This window comes from Myotis yumanensis, unplaced genomic scaffold, assembly GCF_028538775.1.
Source record: "Myotis yumanensis isolate MYYU_CA2020_CCGP unplaced genomic scaffold, mMyoYum1.0.hap1 SCAF_12, whole genome shotgun sequence".
NCBI lineage: Eukaryota > Metazoa > Chordata > Mammalia > Chiroptera > Vespertilionidae > Myotis > Myotis yumanensis.
Window position 1 is genome coordinate 22262746 of NW_027223763.1, and position 20502 is coordinate 22283247.

Sequence of the window (20502 nt, forward strand, 5' to 3'; positions counted from 1 at the left end):
AACCATAGTAGAAAGAATGCTTCTCATCTCATTCTGAGAGACAGCATTCTTGGGTTGAGTTTAGCCTGGCAGGACTCCCTTCCTATGCTAAATGAATCACTGTGACTAGAGGGATTTGCTTCTTTAATTGCTTAAGCTTTGGTTCCACGCTTTTCACTATTTCCAGTGGGTAGGGTCATCCCCATCTAGTACCACATGTACCTAAAGAGACTGCTTAATTGTCAAAAGGAAAAAATGCAATCTTACCACAAGAGGGGATGCTGGAAAATAAAACAATAGATGTTCAATCACAGTGACTGGAAAAGGAGACAGGAAAACAGAAGGGAGAGAAAGGAAGTAGATGGAAGAGAGGAAAGGACAAGAGGGAGGAGAAAATGGAGAAAAGAAAAGAAGGAGAGAGAGAAAGGAGAAAGGAGATCACAGAGAACAGAGAGAAGAGAGATTCATCTTGAGGAAAACCATGTGCCCTTATGGGACCCTGGGCAGAACTATATACAGTTAGAAATCTCAGACCAGACACTATTCCAAAGGTTTTACATGAGCATTCTGTCTTGAAAATAATATGAGACCCATATTTGACTTTACAAGCAGATAAGTTCCCTTGACTTCATCTGTGAATACAAAAGATTTGATCTGGTCCCACTCCATAAGACAGTCCAATGATTTCATTGGATGCTTTTGAGTTCGTTGACTAGGGCATTGTGTACATAAAAAGGGCTGAACCATAGAATCAAATGACTAAAGTCAGGTGGGATGAGCAGGTAGAAAGGCTTTTTTTTCTTCCTTCAGCAGAATTAATTCTCAGTATGGAAGAGAGGATTAAAACATAGGAGATGAAAATTAACAGTAGAGGAATCATCAATACAACAATGGCTGCCACTGTCATAATAAGCACATTCATGGAGATATCTGAACATCTGAGTTTAAGAAGAGCCAGAATCTCACAAGTAAGATGGTTAATGATGTTATTCCTATAGAAAGGCAATGCCATTGTTAGGACTGTTTTCACTAAGGAGTATAGACAGCCTATGATCCAAGACCATGCAGCCATGTGCACAAACAGCACCCTGTTCATGATGATGGGGTACCTCAGTGGGTTACAGATGGCCACATGCTGGTCATAGGCCATCACACCCAAGAGGACACACTCAATGGAGCCCAAACCAAGAGAGACAACCATCTGCAGAGCACTGCCACTGGAGGAGCTGGATTTTCACTTAGCCCTAAATATGATGAGCATTGGGGAGGTGAATGATGATGTGTAACAGATGTACAAGAATGAGAGGTTTCCAAGGAGGAAATACATGGGGGTGGGAAGGTGAGAATCTAGGATACTGATGATAATGAGGAGGCTATTTCCCAGGAGGATTACCATAAATATGATGAGGTAGAGCACAAACAGAAAAAGTTGAAGCTCCAGGTATTGAGAAAGTCCTACCAGAAAGAATTGGTTATGTCTGAGTAATTCCCCATCTCTTTGTGTCCATGCCACCTTCAAGGTTTAGAAAAGCACAAGACTCAGGGAATTTTGATCTTTTAAAATGTAGATGTATCAAATGACTTTCACTTCTATTATTTTGTTTTATTATTAGAACAGATCCTGTTCAAATTGATCCATTTTTAATCTTATTTCCATGGCATTTCCATGTTTGAGTGAGCAAGAAATTAGATTGTTAGTTTGCTCTTTTCAGAACTGGGATATATCACTTTTTTATTGAATGGTTAAGTAGATTAAAAAGTTAATAAGAAAGAAACAGCCCTCTTACTGAGACCTATCTTTGAACTGAGTTACATTAGATTGTCCTGTGTTATTTTTCCCATGCCTCCATCTCTTTCTATTAACCACATAATCACATTAATTGTTGTGTTGTTGTTTTTCTTAGTTTAAATCAAACCTCTGATCCTTTCACTCCTTGGCTTTGGGATATCCCATTTAAATTCCAATTAACTAATTACAATTTGATGTCCCTGTTCTGTTCTTTATATCATGGATTAATTGGTAGTTACTTGTTTGCCTTTGACTATCCCTACAATCTGTCATGTTATGTCTTTCTAGATTCTTTCCTGCCAGATACAAAGTCCTCCTGTTAGAGAAACATGCTAAAAGCAAGTGAGAGAGAATGATCACGAGTCTGTGAGAGAGACTCTTATGATGAAATGAGTGAATATACTGATCATAATGTAGTTGTACTATAGTGAATATTTACCATTTTGATAAACTTTAGCCTGAGGATCTAGATCAGCGGTTCTCAACCTTTGGGTCGCGACCCCTTTGGCGGTCGAACGACCCTTTTATAGGGGTCGCCTAAGACCATCCTGCATATCAGATATTTACATTACGATTCATAACAGTAGCAACATTACAGTTATGAAGTAGCAACGAAAATAATTTTATGGTTGGGTCACAACATGAGGAACTGTATTTAAAGAGCCGGAAGATTGAGAACCACTGATCTAGATGAATGAAGTTCTGTGTTCATTCAACAAAAATGTATGAAACATTGCCCTTATCTAACTGCAAGGTGATGAAACTAATTTTTCTAGGCTTATTATGAAATTAAAATTTTGTTCACAATTTAGATAAAATATAGCCATATTTGAGCAAATTATTTTAGGGGACAGAAGAGGTTGGAGCCAAATTAAGTGTCTGGTCCTTAATTATGTGGTTAATTTGTCTTTAGACAGACTGCAATGGACAGATATACCAGCTTCCTGGTAAAGGAACAAGAAGATGGCATGTGAATACCATATCAATAAGAGATACAGAGGGAGCAGGGAGTTAGGGAACCAGAGAAGTGTGTGCCAGCCGCTCCACGGGAAAGCGTGGATTGATGCATGGCCCAGCAAGAGGGAGAGCAATGTGAAGGCAGAAGCCAGGGCAAGCTCTGTTTGAAGTATAGTCAGGCAGTAGGGGAGCTGATCCCAGATATTAAGACCCTAGACATTGGCTTGCCATTCTTGTAATGGCTGTAGTACCTGGCAGAGGACTAAAGTGATTCATGGGGATCTAGGGAAGAAGCAGACAGAGTTTCCGGAACAAGGCGGTCTCAGTTAGTAAACACTGAATGAATGAAATCAGAAGGGAGAGATGATAGACTAGGGCTTGGAAATGTTGAAGCACAGTAATCATGATTCTCAATAAATTCATCCTAATTGTTTCTTTATGCCATATTTGTCCTGGAAAGGGGTGAAGGGTTAAAGCTATAGTCATATTTATATGGTGTGTAGGTACATTTGAGACAACAAAATATAATTCTGTACCTGCCAGAGTGGCTTAGAGAAATACACTAAATATTTTCTCCTCTTTCTCATTTAAAAATTCTAAAAATAGTACTGTCTCACAGTACTGCCTGGGTACCTTCGTTCTAGGAAAGGACAGAACTGGCAATGATGACAGGTGGGCAACCCAGGCTTGGACTGGATTTCATGTGAGTCCAGTCACAGGAAGTTAGGTTTGCCAGGTTAGCAAATAAAAATAGATGACACCCAGTTAAATTTGAATTATTTCTAATTGCCTTTGCGTATGCATACTGGGATAAAAGAAAAGTATTGCATAGGAAATTCTTGTACTAAAAATTACTTGCTGTTTATCGGAAATAAATTACAAGTATCTATATTAAGTACCTCTTTAATTATATTTCTATAACTATTTGGCTCTACTCTAACATTATTTTGTTTTACATAATTTGCTTATAAAACTTCTTGCAGTTACATTTGCATTGTAATATAGCTTTACTGTGGTCACATCAAAACTATTTAATTCCTTTGTCCACTGAACATTCATTAATGAGAAAACATGTTCAACATTTGCATTGCAAGCCAGTATACCGAAAATGTATTTGCATAAAGTTAAGAACTCTGAGAATTGGTTTTCAAATTTGATTTGTTGAAGCATAGAATACCATTTTTCATGGCATAAATTGCTTTCATATTGTTCAAGATTATGTTGCATCTTTTGCTCAACAACTTTTTATGATTATTATCCACTGACAAAAAAGAGTGCTGTTTTCTAATTTTATTCTATTCTTTTTAACAGTATACATGATTATTTTTACTGTTTTAATGCTGAAGAGTATATTATAACCTTAATGTATAATGATTGATTTCAAAAGATAGTCATGACATAATTATCCACTTCAATCAGAACTTCTTGTACTGTTCAGAAGTAAAGTATGGTTTGCTCATCTCATGGAAATTGTTGATGTGGTCTGTTCTGTGTGTCTCATGCCAATGTGGGCATGACTGAAGGACAAGTTGGATAAGTTTGGGGTATTGTGTATATACCAGGTGGTAGGGCTTACAGTTGTTTGCATGGAAAATAATATAATAATTAATAAAAATAACACAAGAATAAACTCTATTTCACATACTCACAACTGCAAACCCACTTTTGCCCAACCCTGTATTTGAAGAGACGACATGAATGAGAAAAATTAAAATGACTGTGCATACTATTCTGGCTCTTTTAGAGCGACCAGTGATAACAGTTTATGGGCTCTGAGACTCCAGGATTTAGAGGTCAAAATAAAGGATATCAGCAGACAATTTATTAAGAACAAAGCATCATTTTGACTTAAGTGTCACAGATTACTAACGCATCTCTCTATCAGATATAATCAATTTTAATTTCCAGATCTTGTCCATTTGACCTAGGTAGCAGTTTTAACTTTGCTCTTCCCGGACAGTGTAAAGTCAGAAGAATTATTTGTTTTGTGAGTTACACTTCAATTAAATTGTATTAGCAACCTTGTCTTAATTACTTCCAAGGGACTTCATCCCAAAAGTACTAGAAAGTTTCTAAATTCTATTCAATCCACATTGTGAACTTTAAATTGCTTTTGGGATTTAGGAACATCCTCAAAGCAGCACAGACTTGAGGTTGCTCTGGTGCTCTGTTGGCTGGTTCTTTAAAGGAGCCTCATAGTGTAATGAATGTCAAGAGCCCACCTTTCATCATTACTGGAAGTCAGTGCTATTTTGTCACTGGTAAATTATTATTATTTTTTAGCAATAGCAATGGCAGATACTTGATGTTAATGAAAACTGAGAAGCAGATAGTTCCTTTAGTTATCTTACTGAACTTATTGAGATGAAATATATGAGATTTACAGTCTCATAAAATAATAGGACTTCTGTTTCTGGCATTTTAATGTAGAAATGCTCTATATCCCAGTGAAGTGGGATATAAATAATTATAACATATTGCTAATGCTGAATGATATTTTGAGTGACTTAAACCTTTTTATTATGGGTAGTCTGAACAAGCAGTGAGAGGAAGATCAGAAGAGCAGTTGTTAGAATGGAGGGAGCTGATTTCTGTGCAAGGAGAAGATAAAATGTATTTTCTCATACTTGGAAGTAAAAGAGTAAATCCCCTGTCACTTAAATTCTTAGATTATACATTTATTTATGGTTTGGCTCTAGACTGAGACATGTATGCTAGAGTTATTCTGAGAACAACTTGTCATTCATTATGTTTGTCAGATAGGAGAGTTACCTAGATGGTCCAATTTGTACTGGAAAAGACAAAGAATAACAATTTTATCTAAAAATGTTTTCTTTTACAAACACCACTAATGCCAGTAATTAATGTTCTTAAGAGATTGCAGGTATACATTTCCTCCAAGTTAGAAATAACCAAAAGTTCTTTTTCTAAAAATATATCTTTTTGGTTTGTTCTCCTATTCACAAAACTCTTCTAAACTGAGGTTGTTACCATTGAAAAAGGATTTATATATACTATTTTGTTTTAGTAGCTAAAGAATAGTGATTTTTGTTAAGGTTATTATTGGAGATATATATATGTATATATCTCCGATAATACTTTATATGTTTTAGATTTGTCTGGTCAAAATGTTATAGTGAAACTGCATTCAAAATAATTTCAAGTTCATAATGTAAGTGAGATACATAATTTAACCCAGTTGTGTGTCTTCTGAATCTTCTTTAACAAGGATTATTTTTTTGAGCTAAAGCCTCTTTTATGAAGTATACAAGTCTAACTGATCTAGCTTAGAAGATAGTAACATTCTTATCCTATCCACCAATCCAATTTTAGGTCCATATTACCCATAAGGAAGCCACTTAAGGATGCAGACAACTCTTACAGACACTGCTTTAACAGGTCCTTGTATGTTCTGGCTGCTGCAGAATTCCTTTTGGTGAAAGAAAACATTAACATGGGGAAGACCAATCAATCTTCCGTGACAGAATTTGTCCTATTGGGGCTTTCTGGCTACCCAGAGCTTGAGGCCATTTACTTTGTTTTGGTCCTATGTATGTACCTGGTGATCCTGCTGGGAAATGGAGTCATCATAATCGTAAGTGTCTATGACTCCCACCTGCACACCCCCATGTACTTTTTCCTCAGTAACTTATCATTCTTGGACATTTGCTACACCAGTTCTTCTATTCCCCTATTTCTCAGCAGCTTAACTTCAAAGAAAACCATTTCCTTCTCTGGATGTGGAGTGCAAATGTTTCTCTCCTTAGCTCTGGGATCCACAGAGTGTGTCCTTCTCAGCATGATGGCATTTGACCGCTATGTGGCTATATGCTTCCCTCTGAGATACCCCATCATTATGAGCAAGACTTCCTATGTACCCATGGTTGCTGGGTCCTGGGTTGCAGGGGGTGTCAATTCTGTGTTGCAAACCTCTTTTGCCATGCAGCTTCCTTTCTGTGGGAATAATGTCATTAATCATTTTACTTGTGAAATCTTAGCTGTCTTAAAATTGGCCTGTGCTGATATCTCTATAAACGTTATTTGCATGGCTGTTGCTTATATGATTTTTCTTGTTGTCCCAGTACTTTTCATTTTTGTTTCTTATGTTTTGATTATGTCCACCATCCTGAGAATTCCTTCTGCAGAGGGAAGGCGCAAAGCCTTCTCCACCTGCTCTGCCCACCTAACAGTGGTGATTATATTCTATGGAACCGTCTTCTTCATGTATGCAAAACCCCAGGCTAAAGACTCTTCCAGTGCAGACAAAGGACACGTCACAGACAAAATCATCTCTCTCTTCTATGGAGTTGTGACACCCATGCTCAATCCTCTCATCTATAGTTTGAGGAACAGAGATGTGAAGGCAGCTGTGAAGAATATGTGTCAGAAATGCTCCTCACAGGGAACGTGAATGCTATTAAAAAAATTCCTTTACTCTGAATGCAGGGCTTGTTCTCACCTGAAAGTTCCAAAACAAAAATAAGAGTTGGTGGTACCATTAATCCCTGAAACTATTTTTCTGTTCCTGGTATTTAAATGTGAGAGAAATCTAGGGCCTACCTTTTCCCTTCATGACTGGATTAAAGAGAAAAGGTACAGAAATTCATGGGTAAAAGGATTTGTTAGGTCTGATCAAATAATTGAATCAGTGCTCCTTCCCCTGGGAACTGACCTTTAGGCCACTTCACAATGGACATTCCACTTGCTTAGACCACATTCCACTTGCTAACATGATTCTCTCTCCCCTCTGGACTATCCTAGAATCCAGACCTGCACAAGAGAATTCTCCACCCAGAAAAAGCCTGCCTAAAGTCCTTTAAAAACCTCTGACTCTCCGTCTTTGAGTGCTGGCACCATTTTGGGGCTTATCCCATCTGGTATCCAGATGACCTAATAAATTTATAATCCCTCACCACTTTGGCCTCATGCATTCCTCCTTCGGCGACCTTAACAGGATTTTCATTCCAACCATCTACTTTCTCAAGGATAACAAAATTTAGTTCAGGAATGTTGGATTTTATAATCTTATGTAAAAGGAAATATTATTTTACTAACTTAACCTCTTATCCTCTACATGCGTTAGTTTTCTAGTCTCATCTCTTTTTTAGGAAGAAAGTTGAAAGTGCCTTGTGAAGGGGCAGAGTACTATATGAACTCAACATTAAATGATTCTTATTGGGGATAATCTTTGATCATTTAGAGGGAAAGGGTGAGGACTTTAGGGCATCAGGTGCCTGGCCTGTGTACATGGCAGAGAGAGACAAGAGTAGAAAAATGAAGCTATTTTTCATAGGGATGAACTGTGGCATGTTTGAGTGAAAACCTTTGTTACTGATAAATTACTCAAAAAATTACTTAATTTCTAAAGAATTTGGTTGCACAGTTCTCTGAGAACATGGTGATAATGGGTTTAGAGTGTTACAGATAAGTATTTTTTCAGTTACATGAATTTCCTATAGAATGTGAACTTTCCGTTCATTCAGTCATTTATTCCTTATTTTGATTATTCAATCAACCAGTATTTATTGAACACCTATTTTAGCTCAGGCATTGGTGATACCAAAAAAATAAACAACATGGAAACAAAAACAAAACACGATCAAAGAGCACACAGTCTTGTGGAATACAGACTGACACATAAATTGGGGACAAAAAATGTTAAATAATATTAATAACTTTATCCTCTCCTCTACCTTCTAAGCTGGATATTTTGTTTGCTTTCATAATATGTTAGGTCTTTATTGGGCTGAACAGAGTAATGGGTGGATTTGGAGTAGTTTAAATGGGATAAACTGAAAAGGCTTGGCCATCTCTAAGAAACAAAGGAAAGAGGACAATGAGAAAGCGGGGATAATGCAACAAGGAAGAAAGCATTACACACTAGAGATTTTTTTTTTTTTTACTGTTTTGATTTTTATCTTTATTGTTGAGATTATTACAAATGTCCTTCTTTTTCCCCCCCAATTGTCCCCCTCCACCTGGTTCCTGCCCATCCCAGGCCTTTGCCACCCTATTGTCTTTGTCCATAGGTAATTCATATATGTATGTAAGATCTTTGTTTAATCTATTCCCATTCCCTCAACCCCCTTCCCTCAGAATCATCAGTCTGTTTCATTTCCATGCCTCTGATTCTATTTTATTTATCAGTTTATTCTGTTTGTTAGATTTTGTATTAATTTATTTTGAGTTTTAGATTCAATTGTTGATAGTATGTATTTGTTGCCATTTTGTTGTTCATATTTTTTATTTTTTTCTTATTTTTAAAGAATACCCTTCAGAATTTCATATAATACTGGTTTGGTGGTGATGAGCTCCTTTAGCTTTTTCTTGTCTGTGAAGCTCTTTACCTGACCTTCAATTCTAAATGGTAGCTTTACTGGGTAGAGTAATCTTGGTTGTAGGTGCTTGCTATTGATCACTTTGAATATTTCTTGCCACTTCCTTCAGGCCTGCATAGTTTCTGTTGAGAAATCAGCTGACAGTCGTATGGGCATTCCCTTGTAGTTAATTAACTGCTTCTCTCTTGCTACTTTTAAGATTCTCTCTTTGTCTTTAGCACTTGGCATTTTAATTATGATGTGTCTTGGTGTGGTCCTCGTTGGGTTCCTCTTGTTTGGGACTCTCTGTGCTTCCTGGACTTGTAAGTCTATTTCTTTCACCAGTTAGGGGAAGTTTTTTGTCATTATTTCTTCATACAGGTCCTTAATATCTTGCTCTCTCTCTTCTTCTGGCACCTCCATAATGTGAATGTTGGTATGCTTGAAGTTGTCCCAGAGGCTCCTTACACTATCTTCATATTTTTGTATTCTTTTTGTTCTTCTGGTTGGGTGTTTTTTGCTCCCTCATATTTCAAATCATTGATTTGCTTCTCAGCATCATCCACTCCACTGTCAAATCCCTGTATATTACTCTTTATTTCAGTCAGTGTATGCTTAATTTCTAACTGGTCCTTTTCCACTTTTTTTTTGAGGTTTCTAGAAGATTCTTGAGTAACCTTATAACCATGGTTTTGAACTCTACATCCAGTAATCTGCTCTCTTCCATTTCTTTCGTTTGCTATATGCCTCCCTGTCTCCACATTTTGGCTGCTTCCCTGTGTTTGTTTCTATGTATTGGGTAGAGCTGCTATGTATCCTTGAGCTGGTAGAGTGGCCTGGTGTAGTAGGTGTTCTATAGAGCCCAGTGGCTCAGCCTCCCCAGTCACCTGAGCTGGGAGCTCTAGGTGCACCCCTTTGTGGGCTGTGAGCACAGTCCTGTTGTAGTTGAGACTTGATTGCTGTTGGTGTCACTGAGAGGAATTAACCTCCAGGCCAACTGGCTGTGGGGACGAGCTGAAACTACAGTGGAAGAGCTGCTGTGCAGGGGACACCCTTATGGAGCAGGACTTGCTTCAGAGGGGCTTTGGTGCTCACTGAGTCTGCCCCTTGAGTGTGTCACTTATGGATGTGTAGAGTTGTAATCTGGTATGGTTTGACACTGACCACTGGGTACACTGGCTCTTGGGTTTCCAGGGAGGTGCAAAGTCAGCCACTGCCTGGGACCACCCAGCAGGAGATACAGAGAAATCTGCAGATTCCTCCTCTTTGTATCGGGTTTGGAAGTGCCCAGATGAGGCCCATCTATGAAGCAAGGCGTGCTGGTGCTGGGTTTTGGGCCGTTTATTGGTTTGAGAGATTTTTACCCTGAGCAAGGAAAGGCCATTCATATGCAAAAGCTGCTGCATATAGCTTAGGTGAACTTGTAAATTGGATGAGGTGGGGTCTTAGGGAATCACCAGGGTGGAGCAAACAGAAATGGCTGCCAGCCAGCACTGCAACTGGGGAGGTGCCAGCATAGGAACAACGATCCCTGAGAGCACCTCTGTCTGGGAGCTAGTCACCCTGAGTTCCTGCCTTGATGCCAGACAATCCAGTTCCTCCTCATATGTGTCTGTGTTCCCTAGCACCTCGCCCTAGTGCTAGAGCTCAGAGGAAGTGGGAGCTTGTAAGTTCCGTTCGTGGTGCCTGCCTTTTAAGAGAAACAGCTATGTCTCCAGCAGTCTTTGTGTCACCGAGCCCCAGTATGCACTGGTTTTTACAGCCCGTTCTTCTTACTGCCTGTAGGGACTTCTTTTCCTAGCTCTGGGACCCTGGGCTGGGGGTCTGGTGTGGGGCTGGGACCCTTTACTCCTCAGGTGGCCTCTGCAGAGATAATTTCCCTCCTGATTAAAAAAGCCACACATGGCCCTAGCTGGTTTTACTCAGTGGATAGAGCGTTGGCTGGTGGACTAAAGGGTCCCAGGTTCGATTCCAAAGGCACATGCCCGGGTTGTGGGCTCTATCTCCAGTAGGGGGCATGTAGGAGGCAGCCAATCAATGATTCTCTCTCATCATTGATGTTTCTATCTCTCTCTCCCTCTCCCTTTCTCTTTGAAATCAATAAAATATTTTTTTTTTTAAAAAAAACCATACATGTGGGTGTCGGACCAACCCATTCCACGCATCCGTACTCCCTACCAGTCTCAGTGTGTTCTCTTCTTTACTTCTCTAGTTGTAGAACTCCCATTCAGTCAGCTTTCCAGTGGTTCTGGATGATGGTTGTTCTATATTTTAGTTGTAATTTAGGTGTGGTTGTGGGAGGCAGCGAGTACAGGCATTTACCTACACCGCCATCTTCCTTTGAATCTCTCCAGATGGTTTTCAATCAAGGAGTGTATAAACCACATTGGGAGTCTTTGAAAAATACAGATTCTGATAGACTAGGGCTGAGGAATCCTGAGTTCTGCATTTATGGACATGTTATAGGGTGATGCTGATGGCTCCTTTTCCACAGAGCACACAGAGTAGCAAGGCCTCTTAGATTGTATCTCTCCAAAACCTGGGAGAGCACCACTGCGGCTTCAACTGTGTATAGAGTGGTAATTGGATAGTACACAGTGTGAAACGGAACGTTCTAGTGAGACTTGGAGGTGAGACTTCTGTGTGGCTTATTGCAAATGGGTTCAAGTTCTTCACAGTTTTAGACATACAAGCAACCAAATTGCATATAGGTTGTCCATAGGAAAGTAATTAGGCTTGTTGAATTTTCAGTTAGGCCAATATTTTTAAAATAATGGATTCTGGGTCAACTAAAGCACCAGAGTTTTTCATAAAAACGCATGGAGCAAATGTCTTCAATTTGAAAACAGAATTAAAAAAATAAATATTAGCAAATGACCTTCCTGTTTAGAGTGAATGAATCACAGAATGTCCTTTTAAAAACAGCTCTGTATCCTCATGATGTTCTGCCACAGCTACAAACTGTATCTCTAGATAAATAAATTAATTGATCTAATGGATGAATACTACTTAATATTTTAATACAATGATTATGGAGGTAATATAGGATTTTCCTTGTGATAGTCATTTGCCAACAATTTATGCTGCTTTCTGAGGAAACAATGCTCAGACCATTTAGTCGGTATATAAGGAGGTTTATAATCCTATTGAGTATGCAAAGGAGGACTCTTATTCCATTCAAGCTGTGCCAAACTATGCAGACTTACAAAGAGAGCAGGAAGAGGTATATAGGCCAAATATACTCCTATTCAATACTGTTTGAGATTGGAATTTGATTTAATTAATCAACCTATTAGTCTGCGTATAAATATCTGACCGAGGCTTTGAATAAGCATCAGTAGTCTGGAGTCTACACTGAAGCTGTTTTAGGGAAGGTATGAATCAGGTCCAATGCCATTTCTTCTCTTTTAACTTCTCTAAAATGTTTAATCCTATTTAGAAATTATTTTGAGAAAATAATTATTTTATGCTGTGACTAAGGTAGTGTATTTGGTACTCAGCCCTAAAATGATTGCTGCCAAAAGCTTTTACTTGCAGACATTTCTATAGGAAGCCACCCATCTCTTTTGATGCTTAAAAAAATCTGATTAATTGAGTAGAGGCCATTATTTTTATTTCTCTCATAATGCTAGAGTAACTCCTTTAAGAAGGAACTAATAAATTCTAAACATTTTGTCCTTCAAAAGAGTACTGTGTTGAATACCTTTGAAATGTTTCCTGCATCTTTGTTTTCTTGTATAAGATGGAGTGCCATAATCTGTTTGGATAAAGAAAATGAAAAAATTTAAGACTAGTATGTAACAAATTTTTATTTATTTCCCATAGAACTTGGACTTTTAGATAATCTTGCCATCATTGTTATGCTATCATTTGAACTTGTTTTCCATATTTGTCTATTTTGATGATGGGGAATTATGAAATCATCACAGTACATCAATCATTTGATAGAGTATTTTACAACTATTAAATAATATTTTTGAAGAATTTATATTAATAAAAAATATTTATGTTTAACTGAAAGAAAAACAAAAACTAGTGTTCAGCATTGTTCACAAAACCTAAACCAAGGAAACATGCATTATAGAGGTTGGAAAGATATATCCCCCCAAAATTAACCATGGTATTTTTTCTGAAATTTCCAAATTTCTAAAATAAATATGGATACATATGGATAACAGAAAACTATAATTTAAAAAAAGAGAAAAATTTAAACAGGTACCTAATTATGTTAGAAAAATTCATAGTTAAAAAAAAGAAAAAGAAAAATCTCAATTTAAACTGTGTAAGCAACTTCCTTAGGCCTGGAGATTACACATTGATTCTGAGTTGCACAGCATGCCCATTAAGATATTTTCTACATCCTAAGTGATGTCATAACAGATAACTATAACTTTAAAAAAAATTGGTGAGGGGCCTTATTTGGCTTTATAAAATCATCACTATTTCCTAGCATTAATAAAATGGGTTGAGTAAAGTATTAATTAAATTTATTCTCTGCCAAGAAAACTAAAAAAAATTTTATTCCTTGAAACATCATTCTGATGTGATTTATTTGGGTGTTTCTCTTAAGTAATGTTGGATATAGGATTTTGAGGATCCCCTGTGACTTGGGGAGAAGGATGGAATGGGAAAAGAAGTTAGTTCTTGAGAAGAAAGCTTAGAAAGATGTCCAGGAAGCATTGCCTTGTGATCAGGTCACTGAATTTCAGAAACAATGATGTTGAATACCAGTTTTAACTTGTTTCCTGTCCAGTGCTATGATCCTTTACCCCCTCTCCCCATTATTTTTAGACCTTTAGTCAAACTATTTTTCCTGGATTAGTGGTTTTGTGGAAAATAAATTGCATTTGCATTCATTATTTGAGTGAAGCAGTTCAAGAAAAGGAGAGCACTGCTTGTTGTAGATATAGAATATGACTGAGAGCTCCTTTTAATTGTTTAAATTAGATAGATGGTGATTTTATGCCAATTAATTTGGGTGATAGGTATATCTGTTTAGGTGAATTCTTTGGGGAGTCCTACAGTATGGAGTGGGACTGAGTTACAGGTTAAGTTGTAGAGTTACAATAAGAAAACTGAAGAGCTTGATGTCTTCTACATTTTCATTATATGGTTCCAAAATTTCTGAATTTATTGTGAATTTCAACATGCTACTCATATTCACATAAACACATGCAAATTCTGAGTTTGAATCAAATGCAATCATTTTTAGATTATTTTGTAAAATAAAATTTTTCTTTTACTAATTTAACAAATTCAAATTAAATATCAATTTATAAAAATGCTTATAACAATGTCTAGAACCTTATAAGTTTTTATTCTCATTCTTATTATTTATAACCAAGAGTTAATGTGCCTAAATAAGGTCTTTCTACTATATTATCAATAAGGCATGGTAGCATGAACAAAAGTCTAGATAAAGCCATTAGAATATGTTTGGAGTGAGGATTCCAGCAAGTATCTGATTATAGACTGAGAATGAGGTAAGACACTTCTTCAAGACTTCCGATTGGTTATTTGAAATACAGTAATGGATCTAATATAATTAAGTCTTCAGGGATTATTCTTGAAGTTTTCAAAAGTTTTGAACATCTTTCCTCTGAAGCAATTTGAAGTTATGGCTTAGAAAATTGCATAAGTCCCTGAGAGCAAGAAATATTTAAATGACCTTCCTGAGCCTGGAGAAGATTCTTTGGAGAATTTCCTGGGTCTTTAGAATGGGGCAATATTTTGACCTGGGCTGGAAGGGCAAATGAATCTTCCAGATTCTCAAAGACTCATTTTCCTCTTACTTTGAACTAGCAGAACCAAAATACATTTCCTTTGTAATCAATATTGGCTGTACCGTATAGGTTTTAAAACAGTTTTGAAATAGTAACTTTGCCATCAATGTTTTCCAGACAACAAGTCCTGTGACACTCTGGCTCCTCAATGGTAACACCTTCAGAAGTTCATCAACCTCATAGAACATTTCGTACAAAAGGTTGCAAATAGAAGATCAAGGCAAAACAATCTGCTGTGTGTTGCATCCTAAGAGGTGAGTTGACCTTACATTTAGAGGTAATTGCTGAAAACATGCTACTAACAAATCCAAGGGGATGTCAGTCTAATGAACTGAGTTGAAATAGGCTATGTGTTTTGGGATAGGATATTTCTTTTACCATAGAGAGTCTAAAGAGAATAGGACTAAAATCATTCTAAGAGGATTTTCTTGGATATAGTAAGAAAATAAAGAAAAAAATGACCAAAAAGTAATTTGAAATACAAAATAATTTAAATATCCAAAAAGATTGGTATTTAGGTCTAGAATTTATCTTACAGGGAATAGAGATTCATTTAGTCCGAATATACTTTACTGGTTCCTTACGTCAGTACAAGTGCCTTCATGTCTAATGTTGTCATTTCTCACTGGTGCAATAAGGTTGCTGTAAAATAGGCAGCGGACTTGTACCCTTGATCCAGAATGTAAAGGTTGGTGTCACCAATGTTTTGATTCTGTAACAATATACCTCGTAGCACTAATTCTGTTCCCTTTGGTTCAGTTAGCAAATGTATGTCCAGTGCTAATCACGAGCAGATAGTCCCTGTCCTGGGGCTTCTACACTGAGGATGCTATTTGTAAAACTTCATTAGTTGCTCTTGAATACATCTTTTGATCTGTGCAAAAAGGAAATGAAGAAGAACAATGAGTTCTTAGCTAACAGGAAATAATTTTGACTTTCATAGTTATGTATGCATGAGTATTTTGGGGATGGTTTTGAGAACTTTTAATTCTTCTTTCTTGTTGTTGGTAATGTATTCCTATGGTGACTTTAGACATAATATTTCACACACAGAAACACACACACACACACACACACACACTTTCATTTAACTTTTAGATGAATGAATTGAAATAGCCTTTCTTCAAAACAATGTCAACCCCTTGAGTTCCTTATTTTAAATGGCATTGGCCTTTGTTATAGTTGTATGATGCCCTTCATTGCAACGTGAGTAGAGTTTGGTATAATGTGCATCCATGTCATATCATAGATGTCATGAATATTAGTAGGTTGGTTGAGTAAGAAGAGAGCCACCTAACAGGTCTGATTATAAAAATTTAAAGGTATTCTTGTAAGAGCATGAAACAGGGGACAGAAGTGTAAAAGGACTCAAAAAAAGAGTAAGTAAAGGGACGATGAAGGAAATCAAATAGTGCCTGCCATAGGGTAGGTACTTTATTTGCATTGTTTTATTAACTCTCCCCAGAACACCACAATGATGCTGTTAAGGTCCTGTTATAGGTAAGGATATTGAGACACAGAAGTTAACTGCCCAAGGTCACATAGCTAGTTACTGGCCTTGTAAGCAGAGGGACTATGGATGAGTGACCCTAGCTCTGAGGTCATTGCTGGCCATAGACAGATTTAATCCATATAGAAACCATGTAGAGTATGTGTCCATGTGCTCTGCACAGAGCCAGAGGCCTGTCATTGATCCGATCCACTTAACAAAGGCTTTCAGTGAAGACTGAGGGAAGCAGGTTGGACTGAATTGACAGCTCGTGCAGGCCCCCGACAAGATAGGGTTGGGAAGAAGCAGAACTGGGGAAATGGGAGGTGGAGTCCCCCTGTGGCTGATTCTGCAGCACAGACTTGCACCACACCCTCTTGTTAGGCGGTGTGGTGCTTGAGCTTCTGTCTGATAATTGTGAAAGCCATCTCACAGCAAGTTTCCCTCCAAGCTTGATAGCTGCCTACTCCTCTCTGTGGTTGGGGATGTGGAGGGGGTAATTGTGTTTATTGAATTTTAATATTTTTAACATCCTGTGACTTCATGCTAGAAGTTTTTTATTGTTTATAGAAACTTTGTGTAGAAAGACTTGCTCTAAAGCACATCTGTATGTCAGTAAAAATCTCAAATTCAATAAAACATACATGTTCTTTTTAATAGACAAAGTGAGCTTGCTTTGTGAGACAGTGAAATTGCTTTTCAGTCATCATTTTCCAGGGAATTGGGATTTGGGTGGCTAGCATTACGAAGGTGATCTGGGACTCAGAGTAAAAGAAGCACGTATTTTTACGGTGTGAAAGAATCTCAAAGTATAAAAGGTAGAATTGATTGAAATAAGGACAAAATAGAATAAAAGTTGAAGTGCCCTAATAATGACAAAAGGTAATATAGGTAATTAGAAGCTAGTTGAAATACTCCTAAAGGATTCAATTCAGACCTAAAATTTTCTGTCAATTTGCTGAATAAGGAGAAATGGTCTACATGTTAAGTGCCTATTTGCTTTGTGAATGAATTAGAACACCTTCAATGGATTTTGTGTCCATGAATAAGGATATTGCTATAAATTAGTGTGTGTGTTGGGGCAGGGGAGAGCAGGTGGGCAAGCTCTATTTCTGAGGAAAAATTAAAAGGAGTGGTCTGAGACTTTGAGTCAAGCTTTTTGAATGCAAAACCTACCTTTCCTGACCCCTGAATGATGGCAGTAGTTATTTCCCGAGGATTCACCCAAGGTAAGAGGTGTCAATGAAACTTTTAGAAGTTGTCCCTTTGATCATAGTGTTTCTTTCAGTTGGATTTAAGAAGCAACTAGTTAAAATGGCAACTAAATGTGTTTGCATTAGGAGAATGAGAAGACAAATCACAGACTTGTAGACAAAATATGTGTCATATATCTGATTAATGATCCGTAGCCAGAATAAAACTCAACAACAAGAAAACAAACAACCCAATTAAAAATGATCAAAATACATGAAGGACACTTTACTATAGATAAAATAAAGATGGGAAAAAATTCCCCAAACGTTAGTCATTAGGGAAATGCAAACTAAAATTATGACGAAATATCATTGCATGCCTATTAGGATGTGTAAGAAATATATATATACTGACAATACCAAGTGTTGATGAGGATGGAAAACAACTTGAAATCTCATACACTTCTTGTTGGAGTGCAAAAATGAGATAGCCACTATGGAAAACTGTTTGGCAGTTTCTAGTAAATTTAGGTATGCATATCTCATATCATCCAGTATGTTGCTCATGGATATTTGCCCTAGAAAAATGAAAATTGATCACACAGAAATCTGAGCATGAATATTTATAGCAGCTCTACTCATAATTGGCCCAAATTGAAAACAACTCAAATGTCTTTCAACAGGTAAATAGATAAACAAACTATAGTACATCCATACAGTGGAATACTATTCAGCAATAGCACCTTGGATGAATCTCAGAGGCTTTATGCTAAGTGAGAGAAGCCAGATACCTGTGGCTCATGTATTTCCATTTATTTGACATTCTGGAAAAGGTAAAACTGTAGCAATAGAAAAATATTAGTCTTTTCAGGATTTATGAGTGGATGGAAGGGTGACTATAAAGGGAGAGCACAATGGAGATTTTATGGTGATTGGAGAGTTTCATGTCCTGATTATGGTGATAATTACATGAATCTATATATGTTTTAAAATTCATAGAACTGAATACTGAAATAGACAAAATCAATTTTATTGTATAATTATTTAGAAAATACAAATTTAAAAATTATATCTCACCAAAAAAGTATATATACGTTGTAACAAAAAGACTTCGTATTATTGGGCTTTGCATAAATTGCATCTGTTTTTTGGGTGACCGGGCAGTCAATAAACACTGCTTGGGTTTATTGCTAACCATTCTCCCATTAGATTGATACATTTATTTTGGTGTTTTATTATACAGTGGGTTACTGTTGAGTTTCCCTCACCCAGAACCTAGATTGCCTTTCCAAGTTAACCCTATCTCTGATATAATGGATTCCATATTGATTTTATAGCTCATTAAAATACCAGGTAAATTATGGAAAACAAGCAAGCTTGAGCTTGAGTCTGGCCTTTGCTACATGTTAATTTTAAATATATGACTACAGGCTAAAATAAACTCTCTTGCTTTAGCTTAGATACATTTCTTATCTTTAAAATGATAATTATTATGGCGTTTAAATGAGGAAATGTATGAAGTTGCTGGAACAGAAAGATTAATTGATACAATAGCTTCTCCCTCATACTTCTCTTTCTAAATTTCTTTACTCCCTTTCCTTTTTTCTCTTCTTCTCCTTCCCTGTTTTCTTTTTTCCTTCTTATTGGGTTCATGGACAACTTCTATATTTATGCATTGGTGAACTTGGAGTTACCATAGTAAATAAATTATTATTTTTTAAAAAATTATTTGAATTTTTACAGGTAAAAGAGAAAAAGTGAAATGGAATGGGAAAACCAAACCATTCTGGTGGAATTCTTTTTAAAGGGGCTTTCTGGTTACCCAAGGCTTGAGCGGCTCTTTTTTGTGCTAATCTTAATAATGTATGTGGTCATCCTTCTGGGCAATGGCACCCTTATTTTAATTAGCATTGTGGACTCCCACCTTCATACCCCTATGTACTTCTTCCTGGGGAACCTCTCCTTCTTGGACATCTGCTACACTACCACCTCCATTCCTCCCACACTGGTGAGCTTCCTCTCAGAAAGAAAGACCATCTCCTTTTCTGGCTGTGTGGTGCAGATGTTCCTTGGCTTGGCCATGGGGACAACAGAGTGTGTGCTCTTGGGCATGATGGCTTTTGACCGCTATGTGGCTATCTGCAACCCTCTGAGATATCCTGTTGTCATGAGTAAGAAATCCTATGTGCCCATGGCAGCTGGGTCCTGGTTTGCAGGGGTTATCAACTCTGCAGTACAAACTACACTTGTGGTACAATTGACGTTTTGTAGGAATGTCATCAATCATTTCTCCTGTGAAATTCTGGCTGTCATGAAGATGGCCTGTGCTGACATCTCACACAATGAGTTCATCATGCTTGTGGCCACGACATTGTTCACATTGATGCCCCTGCTCTTGATTGTCATCTCTTACTCATTAATCATCTCCAGCATCCTCAAGATCCGTACTTCTGACGGGAGAAGTAAAGCCTTCTCTACTTGCTCAGCCCACCTCACTGTGGTGATAATATTCTATGGAACCATACTCTTCATGTACATGAAGCCCAAGTCTAAAGAGACACTCAATTCAGATGATTTGGATGTTACTGACAAACTTATATCCATGTTTTATGGAGTGATGACTCCCATGATGAATCCTTTAATCTATAGTCTCAGAAACAAGGATGTGAAGGAGGCAGTAAAACATCTACTTAGAAGAAAAGTTTTTAACAAGTAAATGGGGAATGGACAGGTAATTTTTATAATCACAATGAGAAAATCAGTTTGGGAAATCAAAGAGTCAAAAAGATAGGTTCTTGCTGCTGTGTCAAATTTCTCTCTCAATGCTTTCAAGCTTTAAAATAGTCTTTCTTGGTGTGGTGCACAATGAAAGCAAGTAAACCTCAGTGTTTTGGCAGTGGAGTCAGTGATTGTAGTTTGTTGTTGTTAATGATGAACTTGATTGTGAGGGCAAGTAGAGGGGTAGTGTAATAGGAAGAGAAGTTTCTAGGCAAAA

General features: G+C 37.3%; 2 protein-coding genes and 1 pseudogene across 2 annotated transcripts; 2 read left to right on the forward strand and 1 right to left on the reverse strand.

The window, feature by feature from the left end:
• Positions 1-607: 607 nt before the first annotated feature.
• LOC139021040 (olfactory receptor 13D1-like) lies at positions 608-3001 on the reverse strand (annotated as a pseudogene).
• Positions 3002-6179: 3178 nt separating this feature from the next.
• On the forward strand, positions 6180-7136 carry LOC139021045 (olfactory receptor 13C7-like). Its single transcript, XM_070431205.1, has one exon. It carries the CDS (start codon positions 6180-6182, stop codon positions 7134-7136), a length of 957 nt encoding a protein of 318 aa, XP_070287306.1.
• Positions 7137-19269: 12133 nt separating this feature from the next.
• LOC139020454 (olfactory receptor 13C9) lies at positions 19270-20223 on the forward strand. Its single transcript, XM_070430094.1, has one exon. The coding sequence runs from the start codon at positions 19270-19272 to the stop codon at positions 20221-20223; it is 954 nt and encodes a 317-aa protein (XP_070286195.1).
• Positions 20224-20502: the final 279 nt, after the last annotated feature.

What these genes read in the sequence shown, in the direction of transcription:
- LOC139020454 (XM_070430094.1), top strand. Translation starts at nt 19,270, where the DNA reads ATGGAATGGGAAAACCAAACCATTCTGGTGGAATTCTTTTTAAAGGGG.
- LOC139021045 (XM_070431205.1), top strand. Translation starts at nt 6,180, where the DNA reads ATGGGGAAGACCAATCAATCTTCCGTGACAGAATTTGTCCTATTGGGG.